The 22,048-nt window shown below is 33.2% G+C and overlaps 2 protein-coding genes across 2 annotated transcripts; both read right to left on the bottom strand.

Annotated features, from left to right (window-relative positions):
- Window positions 1-503: 503 nt before the first annotated feature.
- Window positions 504-11,787, bottom strand: LOC127074402 (probable cadmium/zinc-transporting ATPase HMA1, chloroplastic). The gene is made up of 13 exons (XM_051015718.1): window positions 11,101-11,787; window positions 10,875-11,025; window positions 10,606-10,790; window positions 9,768-9,914; window positions 8,881-9,076; window positions 7,943-8,055; window positions 4,880-5,121; window positions 4,345-4,450; window positions 3,632-3,796; window positions 1,971-2,187; window positions 1,525-1,712; window positions 1,360-1,446; window positions 504-957 (listed from the first exon to the last, which is right to left on the bottom strand). Exons 1-13 carry the CDS (start codon window positions 11,602-11,604, stop codon window positions 775-777), a joined length of 2,484 nt encoding a protein of 827 aa, XP_050871675.1. The 5' UTR covers window positions 11,605-11,787; the 3' UTR covers window positions 504-774.
- A 2,396-nt stretch (window positions 11,788-14,183) lies between these two features.
- LOC127074401 (protein MRG1) lies at window positions 14,184-21,379 on the bottom strand. The gene is made up of 11 exons (XM_051015717.1): window positions 21,147-21,379; window positions 20,563-20,616; window positions 19,919-19,932; window positions 19,334-19,476; window positions 18,449-18,484; window positions 17,171-17,211; window positions 16,844-16,945; window positions 15,918-15,997; window positions 15,612-15,781; window positions 15,073-15,157; window positions 14,184-14,569 (listed from the first exon to the last, which is right to left on the bottom strand). Exons 1-11 carry the CDS (start codon window positions 21,282-21,284, stop codon window positions 14,488-14,490), a joined length of 945 nt encoding a protein of 314 aa, XP_050871674.1. The 5' UTR covers window positions 21,285-21,379; the 3' UTR covers window positions 14,184-14,487.
- Window positions 21,380-22,048: the final 669 nt, after the last annotated feature.

Here is a 22,048-nt window from a genome sequence, read left to right as displayed (position 1 = left end):
TCCAATTGCAAAATTTAAAATAATAACTAACCAATTTGACACTCAAATTCAACGGAATTTAATAATAAAAATTCTTTGTTTTTAAGAATCATTTCAAAATCATAATATTTAACTTGAATAAAATATTTTTTAATCATATTAATTATTCTTCATATTTTCTATCCAAAGAATAGATTTTGTCCAAATTTTTTTTTTTATTCAACTTATCCGAATCACTATAAATTTTCTTAAAATAATTCATCCAAACCCATTCTTTATATTAAAGATATAAGCTGAATTCCTATCGATCGTAAGACCTTTTGTTGGAGTGTGCTAAACTTTTATACCCATTTGTTTAAAATAACTCTCATATTTTAAGATTTGGACTCAAGAAAAAGAAATATGTCTTTGGTTTTATATTAAGAATCAGATTAACAAATAACTTCTCGTGCTGTCTTTTGCACCGATATATATCTTCATTCTTCATAAAAAAATAATAAAAAAATCATCTTGTGACAGCGAAATTAAGTGAAAAATCTTCCCTTGGTATTTGCCCAGATCATTATTCCATTTCAAAGAAAAAACAGGGGTTAAATAAGGGGAAAGAAAGCCTAAACTAATAGAGAATCTTCAATTCTTTGGAACTAAAAGGATGCCTACAGATATACCATGCTATTATACATATCAGGAGAAGAAGACAGGAGTCTATACAGGGGTATTGACATTTTCTTCTCAATAAACAATATTAATTGCAACTGCAATGCACTATTTGTCTACTTTCAAACAAACACTATATCACAAATTTGCAGTTGTAATGCTGCTACTTGAGCCTGCTATATTTGTCCTAAGAGAGGGGAGTCTAGATTTAACCTCGCTGATCAGTTGTAATATATCATGCTTCCAGGACCAGGATGGTTCATTTAAAGCACGTATGGAATTTAGACAAACAAGCAGGGTTCCACCTTCATGTAAGAGAACCTGCATGCATGTTAAATATGGATTAGAAGACTAAGAAGGTCTAGAGAAGCAACCAGCCAGAGATTGGGGATTTTTATGAGGAAGCTAAAGAAAAAATACTTTATTTGGGGCAGAAGTTAAATAATTTGTATATTTTCTACCGTGTTACGGAAAATTGGCATGTAAAAATCTTCAATTTTCATTTAGAGTGAAAGTAGAAAAAAGGAGAGGGGGAAAAGACAACCTTGACTCAATTACTTAAATGGTCACCAGAAAACGTGTCTTACCATTCACTACATGGTGCCATAATTTCTAAAGAAAACAAATGTTTTGCAGCATATCACATTCATTCTGTTTACAAGGACAATAAAACATTCCTGACAAATTGCAACAAGATTGATTGAATTAGATTGAATTTCATACCGTTATCCACAATGGCAGAAATCCCAAAACTGACGGAAGGGAAGCCACAAATATGCTAGACAATGCCAGAGCCACATTTTGCTTAATCTGCATGTTCATTGACATATGAGACAACACCTATTTGGTGAAGAAATTATGTTATCCTAACAAGTGATATTAATGTACCAGTGAAGTTGTTTGGCGGGATTTGGCAATACAAAATGGTACTGCAGAAATATTTTCTCGAAGCAACAGCACATCTGCAACAGCTATAGCAGTTGCACTAGCACGATGAGCAAGCACAATCCCAACAGTTGCAGCAGCAAGTGCTGGGGCATCATTAATACCCTCACCAACCATAATTAAGCCTCCCCCTGTCACAGAAGTAAAAACAATAGCGTCAAGCACAAAAATGTATAAAAGACATGATTCAATTTAGACAATATTATTTAGGAGCCAAGTTAAGAAAACAGTTTCATCACAGCAATAAGAAATAGGAAAACTAAAGATAGTCTTTGTAACTACCCTAATTACATTTTTTATAACACATTATTTAGTACAGAAATAAGACCGTATATAATGTCATTGTGATAAGAGACATAAAATATGAAAGATCTCATCAAGGAACTCACCCATTTCTCTTGAGATATCCTTTACATGGCTCAGCTTATCTTCCGGCTTTAGGTTGCAATGAAACTCGTTGATACCCACAGCACTTGCAACTCTCCTTGCGCTATATTCATGATCACCAGTTAACATCATCACGCGTAGATTTGCTTCATCTTGCAATTCATGAATAACATCAAAAACCCCAGGTCGAGGCCTATCCTCCAGGTGAATCAAAGTGACCTGCATCAAGTGGTTAGTCAGTAAGGTCTATGAGGGAACTGTTGACAACAAAAAAAATGGTAGCAGATCATGTTAAGTGAGTTAATGTGTTTTGTTTGGGAAGAGGGGGAGAAAAAGAAAAGGGGACCAAAGTAATTTTCAAAATAAACAGGCTGTAGAAATTGAAAAACATTGGTATGAAACCAACTCTCAAGCTGGAGATTTCTTTACATTTTAAATATGCTAAGAGCATTATTCCTCCCCGCAAGAAATGTAAGAGTCCTTTTCAGTGGAGGTAAATGCAGGGGAGGAGATAGAGGAGGGGAGGGAATAATTAATTAGATTTGTTTGATTCAACTTTTAGGAGGGAGAGGGGAGCAAAACCCCTCCTTAACCACTTTTTGCTTCCGCCAATTTGGAGGCATTCGGAGGGAAGGTGTTTCATATTAATTATAATTATATTTACATAATTATTCTTATTTATCTATTTAAATATAAACTTAACTTATTAAAATGTTAAAAGTTCTATTTTAAACAAATTTTATCTTCCTTTTATTTTTCTTGTATTTTTAATATTTTCATCTTATTATTGATTGAATGTGTTCAAGTTTATTTTATTTTTTTCAATTTTTTTATGTTACTTTTTAATTATCAATGTTTTTCTTTATAATAATTTTTTTTATTTTATTGTATTATATATATATATATATATATATATATATATATATATATATATATATATATGTATATATATATATATGTATATATATATATGTATATATGTATATATATATATATGTATATATATATATGTATATATATATATATATATATATATATATATATATATATATATATATATTATTTTGTTTTGTTCTCCTATTGAATTTTTATAAATCGCTAATAAATCTGTGTTCAAATTATGAAAAGTAAATATCACGAGTCTTACGAAAAGATTATAAAGATAAAAAAATAAAAATTAGTTTTAAAATACATCTCCTCCCCTTGTGAACCAAACATATTTGTAATTAAAATCCCTCTCCTGCTCTCCCCTTTCATATTTTGAACCAAATATATTTGTAATTTAAATCTCTCCCCTCACCTCCCATTCCTTTGATTAAAATCCCTCTCTTCCCTTCCCTTGATTGAACCAAACAGACTCTAGACTCTAATGCTCTGTTTGAAAGTTTGGAGGAGAGGGGAAGGAAGGCCTTTGTGATTAATATATTTTTAATATTTTGTTAATTATAACAATATAGATTGAGTTTGGATAATTTTTCAAAGCTTTCCAAAACCCTCCAAAGTCCTCTCCCAATCCCAATACAATTTGACTTCCCCCTATTAGGGCCCTGAAAACCCTCCCTTCCCAAAACCCTTAATTCTTTCCACTTCATCCTTCCTTTTTCTCAAAGTACTCTCTTCCCTTTCCCTTCGAAACAAAACTAGAGAGTATCTAGTACACTACCTTTTTATCAATTGAAAGGGCAGCATGGACAAATTCACTGCCATAAGGAGATGAATTAATAGCTTCCTTGATCTTTTTTGATTCATCTTCACTTTGACAAAATGAAGTGATGAAATCTATAGACCCAAGGGATGCTTTCAATAGGTTAGCACCTCCAGTTCCTGACTATAACAAAATAAAAACCAATTTGAGTCATTTTACTTGTAATTCCCAAATAAACTATACGAGAATAAAATATGCATAGATTATAAGTCAATCTTACTGCTGCATACTTCACAGGTCTCGTCATAACATACTTAGCACTGCCATTTGTTTAAGCATACAAAGAAAACAATGCAAAATAACGACGACGCGTCTTTAAAAACCGTACAATGAAAAAATTGGAGTTGTGTTTGCGAGTTGGATTTTGGAGGGGAAAACTTTGAAAGGCTTAGTCTATATTTTAATATATATTTGATATTTAAATTACTTATGATACCTGAGCATATAATATCATGTTGTTCTTTTACTTTTTCTAAATATCAAATATATTTCAAAATATAGACAAACCCTCTAAAAACCAACTTGCAAACACACTATAAACGAAATGTTGCAATAGGAGCAGCTAGAGATACTGGCAATGCATGGTGATCTACAATAATGCTCGGATTTGTTGAGCAAAGTTAATTTTTGAGTAATGGGTTGGGCAATGCATGTGATAGCCAGGTGCCTACCTCAATGCTGTTAACAGTGGCAGTAACGCCTCTACCGGGAAAGTATTCAAAATTTTCAACAGAAACAGAAGGGAGGTCTTTCCCTTCACTATGATCAACAACAGCCCTGCGATTCATTTAACGGAAGAAAAAAATCTGTAACTACTGAGAAGAGATAATCATTTAACGGAAGAAAAAAATCTGTAAATACTGAGAAGAGATAACCATTTAACGGAAGAAAAAAATCTGTAAATACTGAGAAGAGATAATCATGTTCCAGATCATGCTATATTTATACATGGCATAACTGAACATTCAAGATTGAATTGAATAGTTCATAACAAATATAATATACTTGAAAGCCGTTGTCACAATAAAGTGTTGACCCAATATAGTCCAAAACCAAATTGAGAAACACACAAAAGAAAGAAAACAAATACACTTCTACTCTTCTTCAAGAAATAGATGAATGATGCAGAGAACCAATGACAGCTGCAATAGTTACTTGTTCAATGCGGGTTCAAAGGTAACAAAAATATTCTGTTCAAAATGATACCTTCCAATGGGGTGAGTAGTTCCTTTTTCCATAGCTGCAGCAACAGCAAGAGCTTCCTTTTCACAGGTGGGAATGCAGCAGGAAGAAATGTTTGATTCCTTGTTTCTAATTTGATGACCATAAATGGGCTCAACTGCCTTGAATATAAGTCCACCAGTAGTCAGTGTCCCTGTTTTATCAAATGCAATGGTATGGCATGAAGCTAGCGCATCCAAAACATGTCCACCTTTGAGTAATATGCCCTGCAAACTGAGGTAATTGTTACACCCACAAATAAAGGAATATTCATGCTAAAAAAATTGGAAAATTTTGAATATGATTCTACTTCACTTTAGACCAACAAACACAAAGTTCAGAAAGAGGAACTTGAACAAAGTAATTAAAAAAACAAGATAATCAAATTATTGCCTTCAGTTCAGCTTATTGATTGATCCAATCACGAATATTTAGTAAATCAGTAAAAATCAGTTTCACCATATTTATGATGATACTAGTTTTCCCATTCGAAGCATCAAGCATGTGTAATACTAGTATCTATAGTATGACTTGGTTTTTCTTCAATCACAAACCTGATCGATTTCCAACTTTACGCTTGGTTAAAATTGTTACTTATACTTTGTTTGGATGCAGAAAGAAAAAGATGCAATGGATATGTGAAAGGAAAATAAATATAAAAAGAAAAGAAGAAGAAAATACATGCTTGGATACTGGTAAGAGAAAAGAAAGAATCAATTCATGTTTATCAAAGCTGAATAATTTGATATATTATAATTAAGAATATACAAGTGCTAATCTCTTTAAATAGAGTATTCTGATCTAATGGGTCTTACTAAAGATCCAAACTTAAATTACTAATAAAAATAACAAACTAATTAATTATTTATAACACTCCCCCTCAAGCTGCTGAATATATATCTATCATTCCCAGTTTGAAAACAATTTCCTCAAAGTTATTGTTGTTAAGCTCTTTTGTTAGAAGATCTGCAATGTTGCCTTGGGAAGACACGTATGGAGTGCAAATAAGGCCATTGTCTAATTTTTCTTTAATGGAGTGTCTATCAACTTCAATATGTTTGGTTCTGTCATGTTGCACTGGGTTATGAGTTATACTGATAGCCAACTTATTATCACAATAAAGTCTCATCGGTTCATCACACTTTATCCTCAAATCTTCTAAGATTGATTTCAGCCATATTAGCTCACATATCCCTTGTGCCATTGCCTTGAACTCTGCTTCAGCACTAGATCTCGATACTACATTTTGTTTCTTACTTTTTCAAGTCACAAGATTTCCACCTAGGAAAGTGCAATAACATGTAGTTGATCTCCTATCCACAATTGGCCTTGCATAGTCGGCATCGATATATGCTTCAAGACCTACACTCCCATTTCTTTCAAAAAAAATCCTCTACCATGTGTTCCTTTCAAATATTGTACAATTCGGAGCGCAGCTAGTAAGTGAATTTCCTTTGGTCAGTGCATGAATTGGCTGACTAAGCTAACAGCAAAAGCAACATCAGGTCTAGTATGTGAGAGGTATATAAGTTTTCCGACTAATCTTTTATACATTTCCATATCAACCATAATATCTTCTTCTGCATTTCCCAACTTTACAATTGGATCAACTGGTGTATTTGCAGGCTTGCATGCTGTCTTGCCAGTTTCCTGCTGAAGATCAGTAATGTATTTCTGTTGAGATATGAAAATTCCTTTCTTAGAGTGGGCAACTTCAATTCCCATAAAGTATTTCAGTTTTCCCAAGGATTTAATCTCAAATTTCTTGACTAAGTGTATATCCAACAATTGTTGTCCTTCCTCGTCGTTACCTACGACTATCATATCATCCACATATATCAATAACACAGTTACTCCCCCTGTTTCAGAATGTCAGATAAATAAGGTAAATAAGGTATGATCTCCCTAACTTTGTTTGAAGCTCAAACCTATCATAACTTTTAAAAAAATGTGTTGGGGGAGTTTTTCACTAGAGAGCATTGAACATTATGGGACTTCTTTTCTAGAGCAACACCTTTGTGAGAGACACACCACGTATTCACCCAAAATGTTAAGATGATAGGTGGGTGGGTTCTCTCCCTTATAAATGCTCAAGTCTCCACATTTCCAACCAATGTGGAACTATTACCCACACTACTCACACTTGCTACATTCTCAACACTCCCACTCAAGTGTGAGTCCACAATGTTCCCCCTCAAGTGGAAGCTCTTCTTACTTCCACAAACTCTTGTACCGCACGGAACATTTCTTACTCACCACCCTTGTGGTGTTGACACTCTTCAACAGAATGTTTCTTAGTCACCACCTTTATGGCGCCGTTGACTTTCGATACAACTAAGTCGGTCCCTTTCTCGAACCAAAGGCTCATGATACCATATCAAAGCTGAATAATTTAATATATTATAATTAAGAATATACAAGTGTTAATTTCTTTAAATAGAGTATTCTGATCTAATGGACCTTACTAAATATCCAAACTTAAATTACTAATAAAAATAACAAACTAATTAATTATTTATAACAATGTTAATTAATGTTTCATCCCCACAGATACAAATGCATAATCTATTGTCTTTTCTCCAAAGTTAACTAAATGATCAAGAATAGTCGATTATCTTGTCAGGATTGATTATTTTATTTCAATAAAAATAAGTTCTTATGCAGATTGTGTGGACATATTTGTCCGAAACAATATTTTTCTTCCTCCCTATCTTTTCTCTTCTTACGTTTGAAGGGGAAACTTTTTGTGCAATTTTGTCTTTTTTCCTCTTCATTTCCTTTCCTCAAACAAACCATGACGCGTCCATAAATATAAGCAGGACTTTAAAAAGAATCAGGATTATGATTGTCGAAAATATAATGCTGAATACAAAATGAACACAATTGTATTTATGGTGCAAATACTTAAAAATTGAAACACTAGAATACCACTTCCTTCTAGCTAAAGGGCAACAAAAATATTTGAAGAGACAATTAGTATATAATATTAAAAATGTAAATATATTCAGTTAATGTGTATTTAGATACTCCTGAGTAGGTAACTAATACCTTTTTTGCACAGGAGCTGATTGCTATGGCATATGCCAATGGAGCCACAGCCAAGGCGCATGGTGATGCTGCAACCATGAGCCCTAAAGCTCTGTAAATAGAACCTCTGCAAGCTGCACCAACAGAGACTAAATAAGCTGGAATGTGAATGTTTAAGTCATACATAGATATTCGACAGAGGCAGTGAGCACTTTATTAAGTTGGTGATAATGACTTTTTGTGTGTGGTCTTAACTCTCCGGTTTCCCCAGAAAAAAACAGTGGTAATCTAGAGTTCAGCTGGGAGGTAATGGAAGTCTGGAAGTGATAATGACTTTAGTATATTATTAATGAACGCCAGACTTAAACAACCATTGCCCAAGTACAAGGATGAAGAAACAAGAGCTATGCCCAAGTGTCCTGAAAGAGCAGAAACGACTGTGTATGCATGCATGTATGCAACGAGGCATAAGGGGAGAATTGCAGGGTCTGTCCTCGGTCTTCACAGCAGACAAGCAAAGTAAAAGACAAGAGAGGTTGTTAACAGCCTCAACAGTTGGTGCAATATGAATGGGGAAAGGAATAAGTAGAACGATTCAGGGACACGAGAAAGTGGGACGATATTGTCTGGGAGAAGGGTTAGAAAGGTATGGCAAAGAATTGAGAAATGGTTAGGTTTTGGGTAGCAATGAGATATTCTGTGCATCTGCAGAATTTCCCATGTAATTCTTTATTCTTTTCTCCTGCACTTCCTTTCCGATTTCAATCTTAGCAGAGGGAAATCTCTGCCAGTAAGAAGCTTGATATCCATTTTTTCTAATTTAATTCCACATTTCCGTTAAATGATTACTAACAGAAGGAAGTGATTGACATATATGATCCCACAAATGATTGATTTACAAATTTGAAAATTTATAAATTAAATTATACAACACTGCTAGATTAAAAGAATTTACGTACCTGGTGTACTGATGAATGGCCACTTAAATACAAGTGGTCCAAGAACAGCAATAGCAATTGATAAGACCACAACAACTTTGCTGTAACGTTCACCAAATTCATCCAGCCACCTTTGAAGTTTAGGTTTATTCAACTGAGCTTCTTCAGTCAACTGCACAATTCTGCTTAGAGTTGATTCCTTCCATGTCTTTGATACCTGTGATGAAATAATTTTGTACTTTGCAGTAAGTTCCCAATAAAATCGCAATGTAAACTAAACAAGCACCATCACTAACAATCTAGAACTGGCAACCTGGTATCACAGTCTCTAGCAACTTATCCTTACACACATTTAGAACATCACTCGTCACTTATTTTTCAATCTTCATCAATGAAAACAAAACTTCCAAACTTAGGTTCGGTCAATGTCATGTGAAACTTGGCAACAAATAACCAAAAAAATATTATGGAGATATTTATTTCCTTCAAAACATTCCTACCAATAACTCCATCACCAAGTCCATTCATCCCTACCACCACCATCAACCTCAGAACTAAAGGGTTTACATAAAAGCATTACAGTAATCCTCCTATAACAAAATATGTTGAAAAAACTAAGATTCAAAAGTGTAACAAAAATTAATCATCTTATTACAGTCAGCCACTGACACATCATTGATATTGCTTGATTTTATTTCCACCATTAACACCACCAGTTTGACCTTCTCCTTCCAACTGTATCCTCCATACCATCATAACCAGTTACCACACGACACAAGCCGCAAATAGTATTATTGCCACTACCATTACAACATTTTTCCACTGTAAAAATAAAGCTAAAGCTATGAAATTTAATATAGTACATAAAGGACTGGAATAGTCAAACATCAATATACATTCAGATATACCTTCACAATTATTCTCCCATCTAAGTTCCTTGCACCGCCAGGAACTCTATCACCAACTTTGGCCTCCAGAGGTTTGACTTCCCCTGTCAAGTGCTCAATGGTAATGGTGGCACCACCTTGGAAAACTTCACAATCTACAGGCACAGACTAATCACAACACCATCCCATTATACTTCAATAGTCTGCTATACAAAACTTGAAATTCCAATTTCTTTTGCTCTTTAAGAAGGAAGGCATGAAATTGTAAGAGAATATTCAATAAAATATCCAGGAGAGAAAAGAGAGATGGAATAGTGATTTTAAAGTAACAATAGAAAAACAAAAACATTTGAGTCTCTGAAATAACACTGAACTCTGTGAGAAGATTTGAAAGTAATCTTTCTGAAATAAGTTTCTAATTTTAGGTCTTAAATGTTTTCATATCACAATGGTAAGATAAATATAATTTAACTATATAAGATGCCAAAAAAGAACAAAATAGATCATCTGCAGCGACTTTATGGATTGTCTCTCTTAATCTAATGGCTCTGTAGCAGGCTGGGTCATAAAGCTGTTGCAGAGAATTAATATCCTAAAAGAATATCCTTCATAGACGCCTATTTGTATTTAAATTCTAATGTCCTATAATTAATGGCAAGTTTGGACTGGTTTATTTGAGAGTTTACCTCCTGACATAAACACTTGATACACTTTCGTGTCAAAGATATATAACATATTCCACTACATCCTTTGAATTATAATCTCTTCAACTAATGATATTTCTAATAGCAAATCTTTGGACACCAATATTGAAGTAAATAAATTATACACAAGCAATTAAAATTTCAAAACTTGTTACCTCTCCAGCACCAACAAGCACATATGATCCTATGGTTATATCATGCACGGGAAGCCTTTTGTATGCCAAATCAAATGTATTAGGAAGTTTATCATCTTTCGTATCAAGAACAAGTGCAAACTCTGGATTGTTCTCCTTCAACTCTCTAACATCAACCATTGAACGTCCAGTGAAATACTCTTCGGCTTCATACATACACCATTCAAATTAAGCCAATTAAACTCATTGCATATCCCTAAATTTATTAAACTAATAAAGTCTGTGTTTACCTATATGTGCAAGATTAAACATTGCAAGTAGTAACCCTCCTTCCAAAGAGTTTCCCATAAATATTGATGCAAAAGCTGCCATTGCCATTAAGACATGGATGCTCACTTTTCCACTACTTATTTCAATTAGAGCATCAAGTGATGCAGAAACCTAATAGAGACATATTAGTAAGGAATTGAAATTGAAATTGAAATTGAATAAAATGAGAGATTGTTTGCTTGTTACCCCAACCAAAGGAAAGGCAACGAGAATGAGAGAGTTTTGGAAGGGTTTGATGAGTGATTTGGGCAAAGTGTGAGGGCAAATAGCAGCGGCTACAAATAAAGCGGTTGAGAAACAGCATAGATGCAAATGCTCTCTTAAGATGTTAGCTAGGTCAATCCATTTGGTGGCTTTAGCGAAAGTGATAACCGCTCTTTGAGGTCCGGTGAGATTAGCGTCATCGATGTCATGTGAATGATTATGATGGTGATGGTGATGGTGATGGCTATGGTTATGGTTATGGTTGTGATCGCTGTGATTGTGATTATGATGGTGGTGGTTGTGTGTGGATTCGGCGGAGCAACGGAGTTTATGGTGATGGAGGATGAGGAGTTTGGAAGAATAGAGAGGTTTGATTGAAATTGGGGATGGAGGAAGAGGAAAAGTGAAATTGGAGGATTGAATTTTTGTGGTTTTGGTGTGGATGTGGAAATTGGTAGAGGGGATTGAATATGAAAGTGCTTCCATGTTGAGGAGAATGGAAATTGGAAGAACTGGAAATTCAGAGCATTATTAGGACATGGGATCTATTGGCGTGGCGTGGCGTGGCGTGGCGTGGTTATTTGTTTTTTTCTTGTTCTGGGTTACTTACTACAGGGGTGAGTTGAGGGAGTGAAAATGAACCGTTCAGTTAGTTTGTTACGACATCCGCACCACATAGTGTGCTCATTCTAATAGTTTGGCTACCATTCGTGGGGGGGCCTTCGTAAATGATTGCAGTGAAATTCAAGAAATTTAGTAAAATGGAAATATAGCATTTAATTCATATACACTTTGTCGATTACACACAGGAAAGTTTCAAAAAAATTATAAAATAAAAATTCAATTGATAAGAAAGCTTTTAAGATCCTCTGACGGTTGACCAAGGCTTCATTCCTAGAAGAAAAAATAACATATATATATATATATATATATATATATATATATATATATATATATATATATATATATATATATATATATATATATATATATATATATATAAAAGTTTAGATTGTCAAGTTGTTTTTTAATTTTGTGTTTAAAAGTAAAGTGTGTTAAGAGTTGGGGAACCTTAGTTAGTTAATCTAATCCTCTTGACTAAATGGAGATGAAAATTGGTTACAATTATTTTAGGTCTATGGTGTGATATTTTTGTAGATAAATATAATATCTTAGTTTTTCATCACATTTAGAAGGGAGAGAAACTCAGAGTTATTATTTATTTCTTTTTGGTAGAGACATTTATTGAGTCCAAAGAAGACGCGTCTTCTGATTGGTTTGCTAATGGCATTCTTAAAAAAGTAGCATCGAACCTCTAGACTTCTTTCTGAGAAGATCCTTTGATAGGGGTTATTTCTCTTAAAACAAGTTTCTTAGTCTATTTTTAAATTATATCCAACCGGATAGATTGATGGAAGAGATTGATAAGATGAAAAATGAGATCCTAGTTTGAAATCTTAGGTGGATGAGGTTCTTCTCTCTCTCTCTCTCTGAGTTACTTGTAGTTGATAATCTTCTTTTTGTTCCTTATGGTTCTATTGTCTCTCAAGATAGAGATAAGTGAAAGTGGAAATATACAAGAAATGAGTTTTTCTATGTTACATATACTTCTAATGTTCAGTTGGATCATCTTATCCCCTATTTATATGTTGATTTGATAGAGAACCTGATCCTCCTCATAATTTGGATTAATTGGACCCCTTCAAAGGTGATGATCTTTTCTTGACAACTTTTACAAGATAGACTCTTTATAGGAAGAATTTATTCAAAATGGATGATTGTCGATGCTAATGGGATCTCTTGTCCTATGTGTGGGGGGTTGTTGAGTCAGTTTCTCATCTTTCTGTTACTTATGACTTAACTTTGTCGGTTTGGTATAAAATATTTGGGGTGACATGTGGTTATTCCTAATGATCATAGATTTATGTTTGAGTTTTTCTTCTCTTTAGGTGGTAGGGATAAGTCTATGGATAGTTTTGTTATGATTTGATATGTTGTTGACTAGTCTATTTGGAGGGTCCATAACAATAGCATTTTTAACAGTGTTCCAACGACTGTGAAGAAAGCGGGGGAGAAGAGTATTTTTCGTTTGGAAATGATTTCTGGGTAAAAAAGAGATGGACTTGTGTACTTTTTTTCCAACTAGTTTCATAATCCTATTTTGGTGACCTCTTTTTTATTGATGGTAGTTCTGATAATCTGAAATCTAACTTAAATCCTACGAGTGAGGTTCTAATTGTTTGGATATCTTTTTTTAAATTCGTCTGGGTGTTTAGCTATTTTGGTTCTCTCTTGGTGACCTCTGTTTTGTTGATGGTAGTTATAATAATCTGATATCTAATCTGAATTCAATGAATAAGATTTTCGCCGCTTGAATGTTTTCTTTTGAAGATTCGTCGGGGTGTTTAGCTACTTTTTTTATACCTTTTGTTTGTTTGATTTTCTTGTTATATTTTTTGTTTATTTGTTTTATTTGTTTTTGTTGTGGTTGATTAAAAACTTTTTGTGCTATTCAACTCTCTTCTTTTTTTATATTTCCTTGATTTTTTACCTATTTATTAATATTATGTTTGCCATTTAAAAAAATTGATTCAAAAAATATAAATTTATATCTGATATAAAAGAATCTCACACGAGTACAAATTAATTTAAAACTTATAAATTTAAGTCTTCATCCAACCTTATCTATTTCAAAATAAATGTTTGAGATTTTTTTATGTAAAAGCAAAAGAGACTATATCAAAACTAAATGATAAGAAAAATATTTTTGTTGTAAATATTCTTAAAAGCATTTCTTTAGAATCTCAAAAAATATTGTTTCCAAATCATTTTTCACAAAAGTGCCACGTACAAAATACATCAAATGTAAAACAGTTAGTGTTTACTAGAATTTTAGAAGTGTAAAACAATTTCTTCCTTCACAGAATATTGCATTTCTTTCCATAGTACAGAAGTGTAAAACAGTTTCTTCCTTCACAGTATTATTTCATTTCATTCCATAATAGAGTTGGTTACACAACCAAAGTGAAAAATAGAAGGTTACGTTATCCACCTTCCAACACCAGTTAAGAAATATGCATCCAAATAAGCCATCAAATTTTGAACATACAAATAGAATATTTCTAGCTATGTGGTGGGAAAAGTTGCTCCCTCGCTATTTACTTAATATTGATCATCCCAGACATGATGGTCTGTATATCTATCTGGAGCCATCAAATGTTTTGAATTGCAAGTATTGTGTAAACTTTAAAAATTAAAGAATGAATTAGTCAATATTATTATTACAACAACAGATTTCCTGAGGAGAATTTTTCATGGCAATCGTTAAGAATACAACAGACGAGGAAGACTAGGAACCAAGGGAGTCTCTCATTCATCCCTTCCCTTCCCTTTTCCTTTTGTCCCATCATATGCTGAGAGAAAAAAAGTGCTTTGATTTTTCTGCAAGAATCTGCAATGAGTTTTTTTCATCAAACCAATAGCATAAAAATTCTAGAGAAAGATAACAGTTAAAATCAACTTTATACTATTGAGCTGAACACAACAATGTATCAACCATGGGTAGAAATATAAGGCAAAAGCCGATATTACTAGATTGGAAGCCAACATCAGGGGTCGAACCCTGGCTCTCAGGGTTGTGTGCCTGAGTTTATAGTGGTTATTACCACTTCGCCTACAAATCTAATAGTCCAAGTGCTTGGAATTTATTGCAATTATCAATTTGTACACAAGCTTATGAAGCCGAAATTCGTTGCTTATTAAAGCAATTTCATCAATATTTATTGGCTATTAAAGCAAGTACATCAATATTTATTTGAAAGCTTTTGACATTAATTCAGCTCGGGGCATAGTGCAGTATTTATCAAGACAGTTAAAAAAGTTATCACATTTCAGTAAGGAGTCGACACAATAGAATCTAATACCAAATAGAATGAGATGAGTATAAACGTTTACTTGAGAAAGTCAAGAAGTTTCAGCTGCAAGCGGTTTAATGTTTCCTCTTCAATGTTCACATATGCCAAAAGCTCAGGTAACTTAACTGCAAGCACAAGAAAGAATCTGACTGTTGTCCAGACACGTTTAAGAAACTTCTTTCAGGTATGTATGTGCAGCAATGTTCAAATGCTACATACACCCTTAACGGAAATATATCGATTGTCTCTAAGAATACTCAATTGTTTCAATGTCCGGAATACAATAAATAACACTGCAGAGAATCGTTAAAAACTCTTGCAACTAGCCAAAAACCATTGAAGATGTCAAATTTTCAAAGGCACATTAAAGTTCAGCAGTCACCGGAGAAAATTTCAAGTTGAGATGCCAAAATTGTATTTTCCATCAATAAAGCCAATGACGCATTATTAAATCAAAAGAACCCACAAAAGAAACAAGGATCACAAAAGTATTTCCCAAGACAATGAAAGTGCATGTGCCCGCGTAGGGTATTCTCCTTCCAAGCACACGTTTAAAAGCAGAAAAAGTAAGGAACATACCAAAGAGGCGTAATAAATGTTCGGCCCCGTATATGCTTGATGGAGACACACTGTCCACAACTGCTTCATTACATTGCTTGCGTTCCTTTTTATATAAGAGCATCATAGGCAATGCTTTATCAAAATAACACCTTATTCCTTTCAAAACTTCCCCTGATGAATCAGCCGCCCTGTATTGTAGAAACACATCGTAGATGCCTTTATCATTAGTCACAACTAGATGTATGGCATGAACAAATAACAAAATAGACGGTCATGATAGAAAAGGAGGAGCATATGAATTTTTATTTAGCAATAATTTCTTACGCGCTATCTTTCTTTGACTTGTATTCAAGGTACTTTGTTAGAATTTCATCAACAGTGGGTGAACGAGGAAGTTTTACAAGCTGCAGGGAGAAATGTAAGAAAATAAAAACTAAACATTTGATGAGATTATTATTAACTCCCCAAAATAGGTTATCACTTTTTAAAGTGGTAATTAAATAATAAAATGTTAAACAATCATGTGCAGGGAGAAATGTAAGAAAATAAAAAATAAACATGTGATGAGATTATTATTAACTCCCCAAAATAGGTTATCACTTTTTAAAGTGGTAATTAAATAATAAAATGTTAAACAATCATGCATTGTGTCACAACCAAAATAATGCCATCGCAAAAATATTTGTAAGCTAAAAGGATAGGCTCAAATAGTCAGATAACTGAGAGGCGGCAATGACAAATTGTTAAAGAACAAAGGAAATTGTGTGCAATAATTCTCTTCAATTTGTACAGAAAACTAATAAAGCATGTATTTTCATTTAAATATAAATGACAACCCAAAAACTGAGCATTTGTGCATTTTGGTCAAGGAAGCCTAAAGAGATGAACGCAATTTGAGAAGACATTCGCTAGATATCCAAAAGAGAAGAACCAGCGCCGCTGGTGTCTGTAAGATCATAGTCAAATATTCAATTATGATATAACATTATCGATAAGTTACCAGGTGGCTTAATATAATATAATTCAGTTAGATGATTTCAAATTGTTTGGCGTCCGTATAAAATTGTATTGGCACAAAAGTATCTTTAATTTCAAGTAGAAAAGTAACGATTTAACTCATGGTCATCTCTATCAGGTACAGTAACCTTTATACATGAAACATACATCAAAATCTAATCCTAAAAGGTGTGTTCTAAACATACGCAAGAAGATAATAACTGGATAGAGTAAACTTAATTGTCTCCATTTACCTTATCTTGCTGATTAACAAAGTCCCAGTCATCAACAAGTTGTTTCTTTAACGATGCAGGGATTTGAATTTTAAAAAGCTTATCAACATTCCCGCTGCCCTTCTAATAATTAGAAAATCACACATAGTAGAACGTTTGCAGTTAAAAGGATTGTGGCAAAAATGAAGGTATTTGCACTTTTAAGGAAATGTGAAATGAAAATAGGTAACAATTACTATATGACATGGAGAGAAATTCAATGAAAATTGTAAACCTTCCGGATTTTAAAATAAGGAACATGCAGATAATACAATTAAAACAAGGTCATATAAGCTGATATAACCAAACCTCAATTCCTGAATCATTCTTTCGTTTTTTTCCTTTTGACACTGCACAGTTTGACATGTTAAACTTATTAGTGAATCCAAGCTGATATAACCACGTTCGCTTTCACATCAACAAATCAATGAAGACATTACATTCAAACAGGAGAATTTGAGGTCCAACTTTTTAATAATTAGTGTGTTTAAATGGAGGGATTAAGAAAAATTATTACAGATGTTGCTTTTTTATGTTGGGCTTTATTACCCAAAAAGCACACTGCACTAGCCTTTGCCAGGCATAAATATCGATGAAATTGCCCACAGCTTAAACATAAGTTTAAAAAACTGAAAGAAAAAATTTATACGGTTTTGAAGCTAGATGAATTAAATTTATTTTAGAAGAAAATTTTATATTGAAAATTGAAGAAAATATGAGTATATTCAATAAATCAAAATGATTAATTCAGTACAGGTTAGCTGGAATGGATTTTTCATCCTGGCCAAGGCCCAAGCCTAAATAACATCTAGGAGAAACAAGTGCAGTCCAAATGGTACTCTTTTTTCTAGCCAGGAGGCCAAGCCACAAGCTCAATAATAGCTTCCAATAGAGGGGTTACTAGTTTTTATCATATAAAACTAGAAATAGTTTTGATACAGAAGGGCTAATTAGAAAGGGTGACAATGACATTGTTACTGTAAGATTCAAATAGCTAACAAGCTCAGTTGATTAAGATATACTCCCTTCCGACATTGAAAATAGATAAGGTCTGAAAAGAATTTATAAAGAAGAGCACCCTTCACCTTAAAATCCAGTTATGTAGGATTGAATTAGACCTAATCCAAAAAACTAAAAATTGCAATCACAAAAGTTGAAGCTATACATCTTCAAAAGAATAAAATGTGCCATCAACAATTTGCTTAAGGCAACAATTAATGATATACGATGCTAAACAATAGAAAAAAGGCTTGCTTAACTAACAAGGTTTGCCTCATTAACAAAATTCCATAGCCCACTTATTAGATGGAGGTTATTGGCCTTTGGCGTAAGAATTGTTATGGGTAATTTAGACTATTTGGCACAGCAACCAGGTAACCAGCAAAGTGGGTAATTTTTTCAGGATATTAAATCCAAAATAGAGAAAACCAGAAAGAAAATATTCAAGCCTCTTCTAATCAAATGGTTCTAAATTTTGCAATAGATATTTGGTCCTAATGAGCATGAAGAAAATAGCCAAACTAAATATATAAATATATAATTTAATGAAATTTAAAGGAAATTGAAAAGATGAAATTTAGTAAATACCATTATGCTTGATGTCTTCTTTATCCACTTTGGCATCTACAGAATCCAAAGAAAATGTTAAATTATGAAGCTAGCAAGGCAGAATAAGGAAACATATCAAAATAAGGATTTTGTGCCAGTGCAATTGCACACATACACATTGTTAAGTGTTTAAAAGAATGAAAAATAAATTTAAGCATACTAATATACTGTAGAAGGTTGCTGCATATTTTAAAACAAAGTACCTTAGGTCCAGGCAAAAGTAGTTACTGCATAATTTTTCCCAGAAGTAGCTAAATTTGAAACTAACATATATTAGAATATTATCAAAACATGCTACATTGTTTCTACTTATATAAGAGAACTTTGCATCCAAGCCCCTGATAAGATCTGGTTATCTCATACTTCTTCGTTTGAAGAATCCTTTTCCTGATAAAAACCAACCTTGTTCAAAAAGACATTGTTCAAATTTTTCAGAGAACAGTTGACAAAGGCCCTTTTGAGTTGAGATGAAAGCCTCATTCTCGTGACTTAAAAGATGAAAAAAATGTTGGATTGAACTAATGGCTATGGTCCCACTTCCAAAAAAACTTCTAAGGTGATTTGTTAGCTCCCAGTCAGACCAAACTCCCCAATAAAAACTAAATTGGAAAATAAATGCCTTAAAGTGTCCACATCTGTGACTCATACATATCAGAGATATAAGAAAGACACTTAGTAAAGAGAGGTTTGATAATTGAATGCACAGCCCAAATATTCTAGAGAGATGAACTAACAGAATATTTTTACATTTTCAAACACATACTAGGAGACTTTGGAACCCCCTTGCCAGAATAGAAGTTTGTTATTCAAAAACTACAATAAACTGTTATACAATATCTCCATTTGAAAGAGAGCATTTCTCACCAGTAGAACTTTTGGCCTTTCCTTGAGTACGCCCAGATTTAACATTCTTGTCTACACCTTGCTTTTTGTCTAAGGCATGCTGTTTCACAACATTCGCTTCAGTATGTTTCATTAAACGGCTCTCACCTACCCATTCGTCCCAACTGTTGGAAATATATCAAACCAATGATAATATTAAAAGATCATGTAAATATTTAATTGGTCATTGAATTAGAGATAAGGAACATGAATCCATTAATAAACAGGAAAATATACAGTTTAACCTTTTACATGTAGTTGATGCAAAACATTTATGGCAACATAAGCCACAATAAAGGCAATTCTCTCTAGAAAGTTATACATCAGCATTACAATAAACAAATTGTCAAACAAGTTCCAATAAGAACCTTACATACCACTTCCATTGACATTTAACATTAGAATGGTAATGCTGACACCAATTTTGAGTCGCATGCACAAGAACGACTAAAGTATTTTCAGAAAATTGTAAACTGAAAGTTTGGAGCGGATCATTAAGACTGGTCATTTGTACCTTTGTTACTTGATGAAATAAACTAAGGGAATTGGAAATGACAAGAAACTCACTTTTTATTCCAGCCCTGCAAAAAAAACATAAAGCAACCCACAATCAATACTTTGTTTCCTGTGATCACTTAGAGTTTCGGATTAGTGAATCACTTTATCAAACCTGACAAGATAAATATTAGTTTAAAAACTTGAATTAAATAGCGGAACGGTAAAAATGACTTTATATCTAATTAAAGTTTACATAAGTTAGAAAAAAAAACTTTATTTTGCAACCCCATTTACTTTTCTGAAAACATTTTCAGTTCTGGTTTAGATTGCCAACAAGGAGATGCAAGACTCATGTAGTGAATATTTGTGATAGAAAGAAAGTAGAAAGCAGAATGGGAAGGCATTTTCAAAAATAATGAAAACAATGTTTTAGCATTTTCAAAAAATTTGAAAATTCTAGATCTGTTCTCCAAAACTGTAAATAAAGATAGTAAGGAAAAGATTTTGTTAAGTTTAATAGTTGAGAGTGAAAATGAAAACAGGAAACAAACTAAACGGGCTCTAGGCTTGCAAAAACAATCCACCCCTTACTTCCATTTCAAATTGAATTTGAAGGAAAAAACTAGATTGAAATATTCGAAACTGAAACCGAACAATAACTTAAGTCCATGAAACAAGATCTACATGGAAAGAAATATCACGGTTAAACTTACAAGGTAGTGAACAAAGTATCTCCATTCATTCTTTCTGATCTCTGCCTTTTGCACCTGATGAATAAATCATACAATAAATTATACAACCACAGTTTAAGAACAAGATATATACACTTTTTGTCTATGATGTGCATTAGGTTTACATACACAGAATAAGAACTTTATCAAAATAAACTTAAAAACACTCTCAACTCAAAATCTTACTATGATCCACCCTTCTCTACTGAATATACAAATCCTAAAATCAAACATTCAATCAATCACACATTAGAAAAAAAATTGTAACAATTTCAACAAATTTTCAGTTAAAGTAAGTAGAATTAACAATTTCAACAAATTTTAACAATTTTAAGAAACACATAAAAATGCAAACTCGGAAACACTGAACCGAATCCCTAAAACAGAAAAAGTAAAGTGCGGAACGGTTACTGACAGTTAGTGACTGCAGAAGTTGAATTTCTTTACAAACACGGAATTGGTGAATTCGAAACAAGTATAAACAATGAGAGAAAAATTGAGAGAAGAAAGTACTGAAAATGGTAATTGGAGAAAAAAATAATTAGAAGGGGGAAAATGAGAAGTACCTTTGCTTCGTAGATGCGGGGACCGTGATAAGCAAGGACTTTCTCGCCCTCGGAGTATGTGCTTGAATCGGAAGGAGGAGCGTCGGCGGGAGATGCGTCGCCGGAGTTGGCGGAATTATCCTTGGAGGAGTTTCCCATGGTGGAGAGAGAGATGGAAGTGGGCGGGAACGGAAAACGACACGCTGTTCGAGAAATCAGCGATTATTCGGACAGATTGATGACTCAATATTCAATATTTAATAGGCGGTTTTGAGGGTTATTTTTCAGTTGGGATTTTGATTTTTTTTAATGAAGTTTTGTTTTTTAATTTTCACTCATGTGATTTAAAAGGAAAGTAATATATTTTTATGTATGGAAAAAAAATATAGTTACAGTTAGGGGTGTTCAGATCCAATCCAATCCAAAAAAAAAACCAAAAACCGAACCGAAAAAACCGAAATCCAAAAAAACCGATTTTTTTTGGATGTATTTGGATCACCATGTTGCATAACCGATCGGTTCGGTTCGGTTTACGGTTGGCTTCATGAAAACCGAACCGGTCCAAACCGAACCGGTATTACTTCCATTTACTCATCCTATTAAATTAATTATAGACTCTGATTAGCTTTTGATATCTGAAAGAATTGGGTAGATTGTGAAGCTGGAGCAATTGCAGGATAATTATTGTGAAGCTGGAGCAATTTCAGGATAATTAGAAAATTTTAGATTTGTCTATCAATGTTGCAGGCTGTGATTTTGAAACTATCAATTATGCTGTCATTGATATTTTTCTTGAAGTTTTATTATTATATTCACTTTAATGCAGCTTTGGTATGTTAGTGTCATATATATTTGTCATATATTTAATTTATATTACAAGTCTCCCTATAAGCACTAAGTAAGCAGGTCTCCATATAAAATAT

This window comes from Lathyrus oleraceus, chromosome 4 (genome assembly GCF_024323335.1).
Source record: "Lathyrus oleraceus cultivar Zhongwan6 chromosome 4, CAAS_Psat_ZW6_1.0, whole genome shotgun sequence".
Taxonomy (NCBI): domain Eukaryota; kingdom Viridiplantae; phylum Streptophyta; class Magnoliopsida; order Fabales; family Fabaceae; genus Lathyrus; species Lathyrus oleraceus.
This window is presented reverse-complemented; position numbering and strand designations above follow the sequence as displayed.

Bases quoted from the DNA above. Each gene is read 5' to 3' on its own strand.
- LOC127074401 (XM_051015717.1), bottom strand. From the start codon at position 21,284: ATGGGAAACTCCTCCAAGGATAATTCCGCCAACTCCGGCGACGCATCT. The intron at 16,946-17,170 runs GTTTGGTTATAT...TCTAATTATTAG, and splicing joins AGAATGATTCAGGAATTGAG to AAGGGCAGCGGGAATGTTGA. The intron at 15,158-15,611 runs GTATGTTCCTTA...TTGTGCTTGCAG, and splicing joins ACATTTATTACGCCTCTTTG to TTAAGTTACCTGAGCTTTTG.
- LOC127074402 (XM_051015718.1), bottom strand. From the start codon at position 11,604: ATGGAAGCACTTTCATATTCAATCCCCTCTACCAATTTCCACATCCAC. The intron at 9,077-9,767 runs GTATATCTGAAT...ATTTCATCACAG, and splicing joins ATGGGAGAATAATTGTGAAG to GTATCAAAGACATGGAAGGA. The intron at 5,122-7,942 runs GTATTAGTTACC...CTCAGTTTGCAG, and splicing joins TCAGCTCCTGTGCAAAAAAG to GGCATATTACTCAAAGGTGG.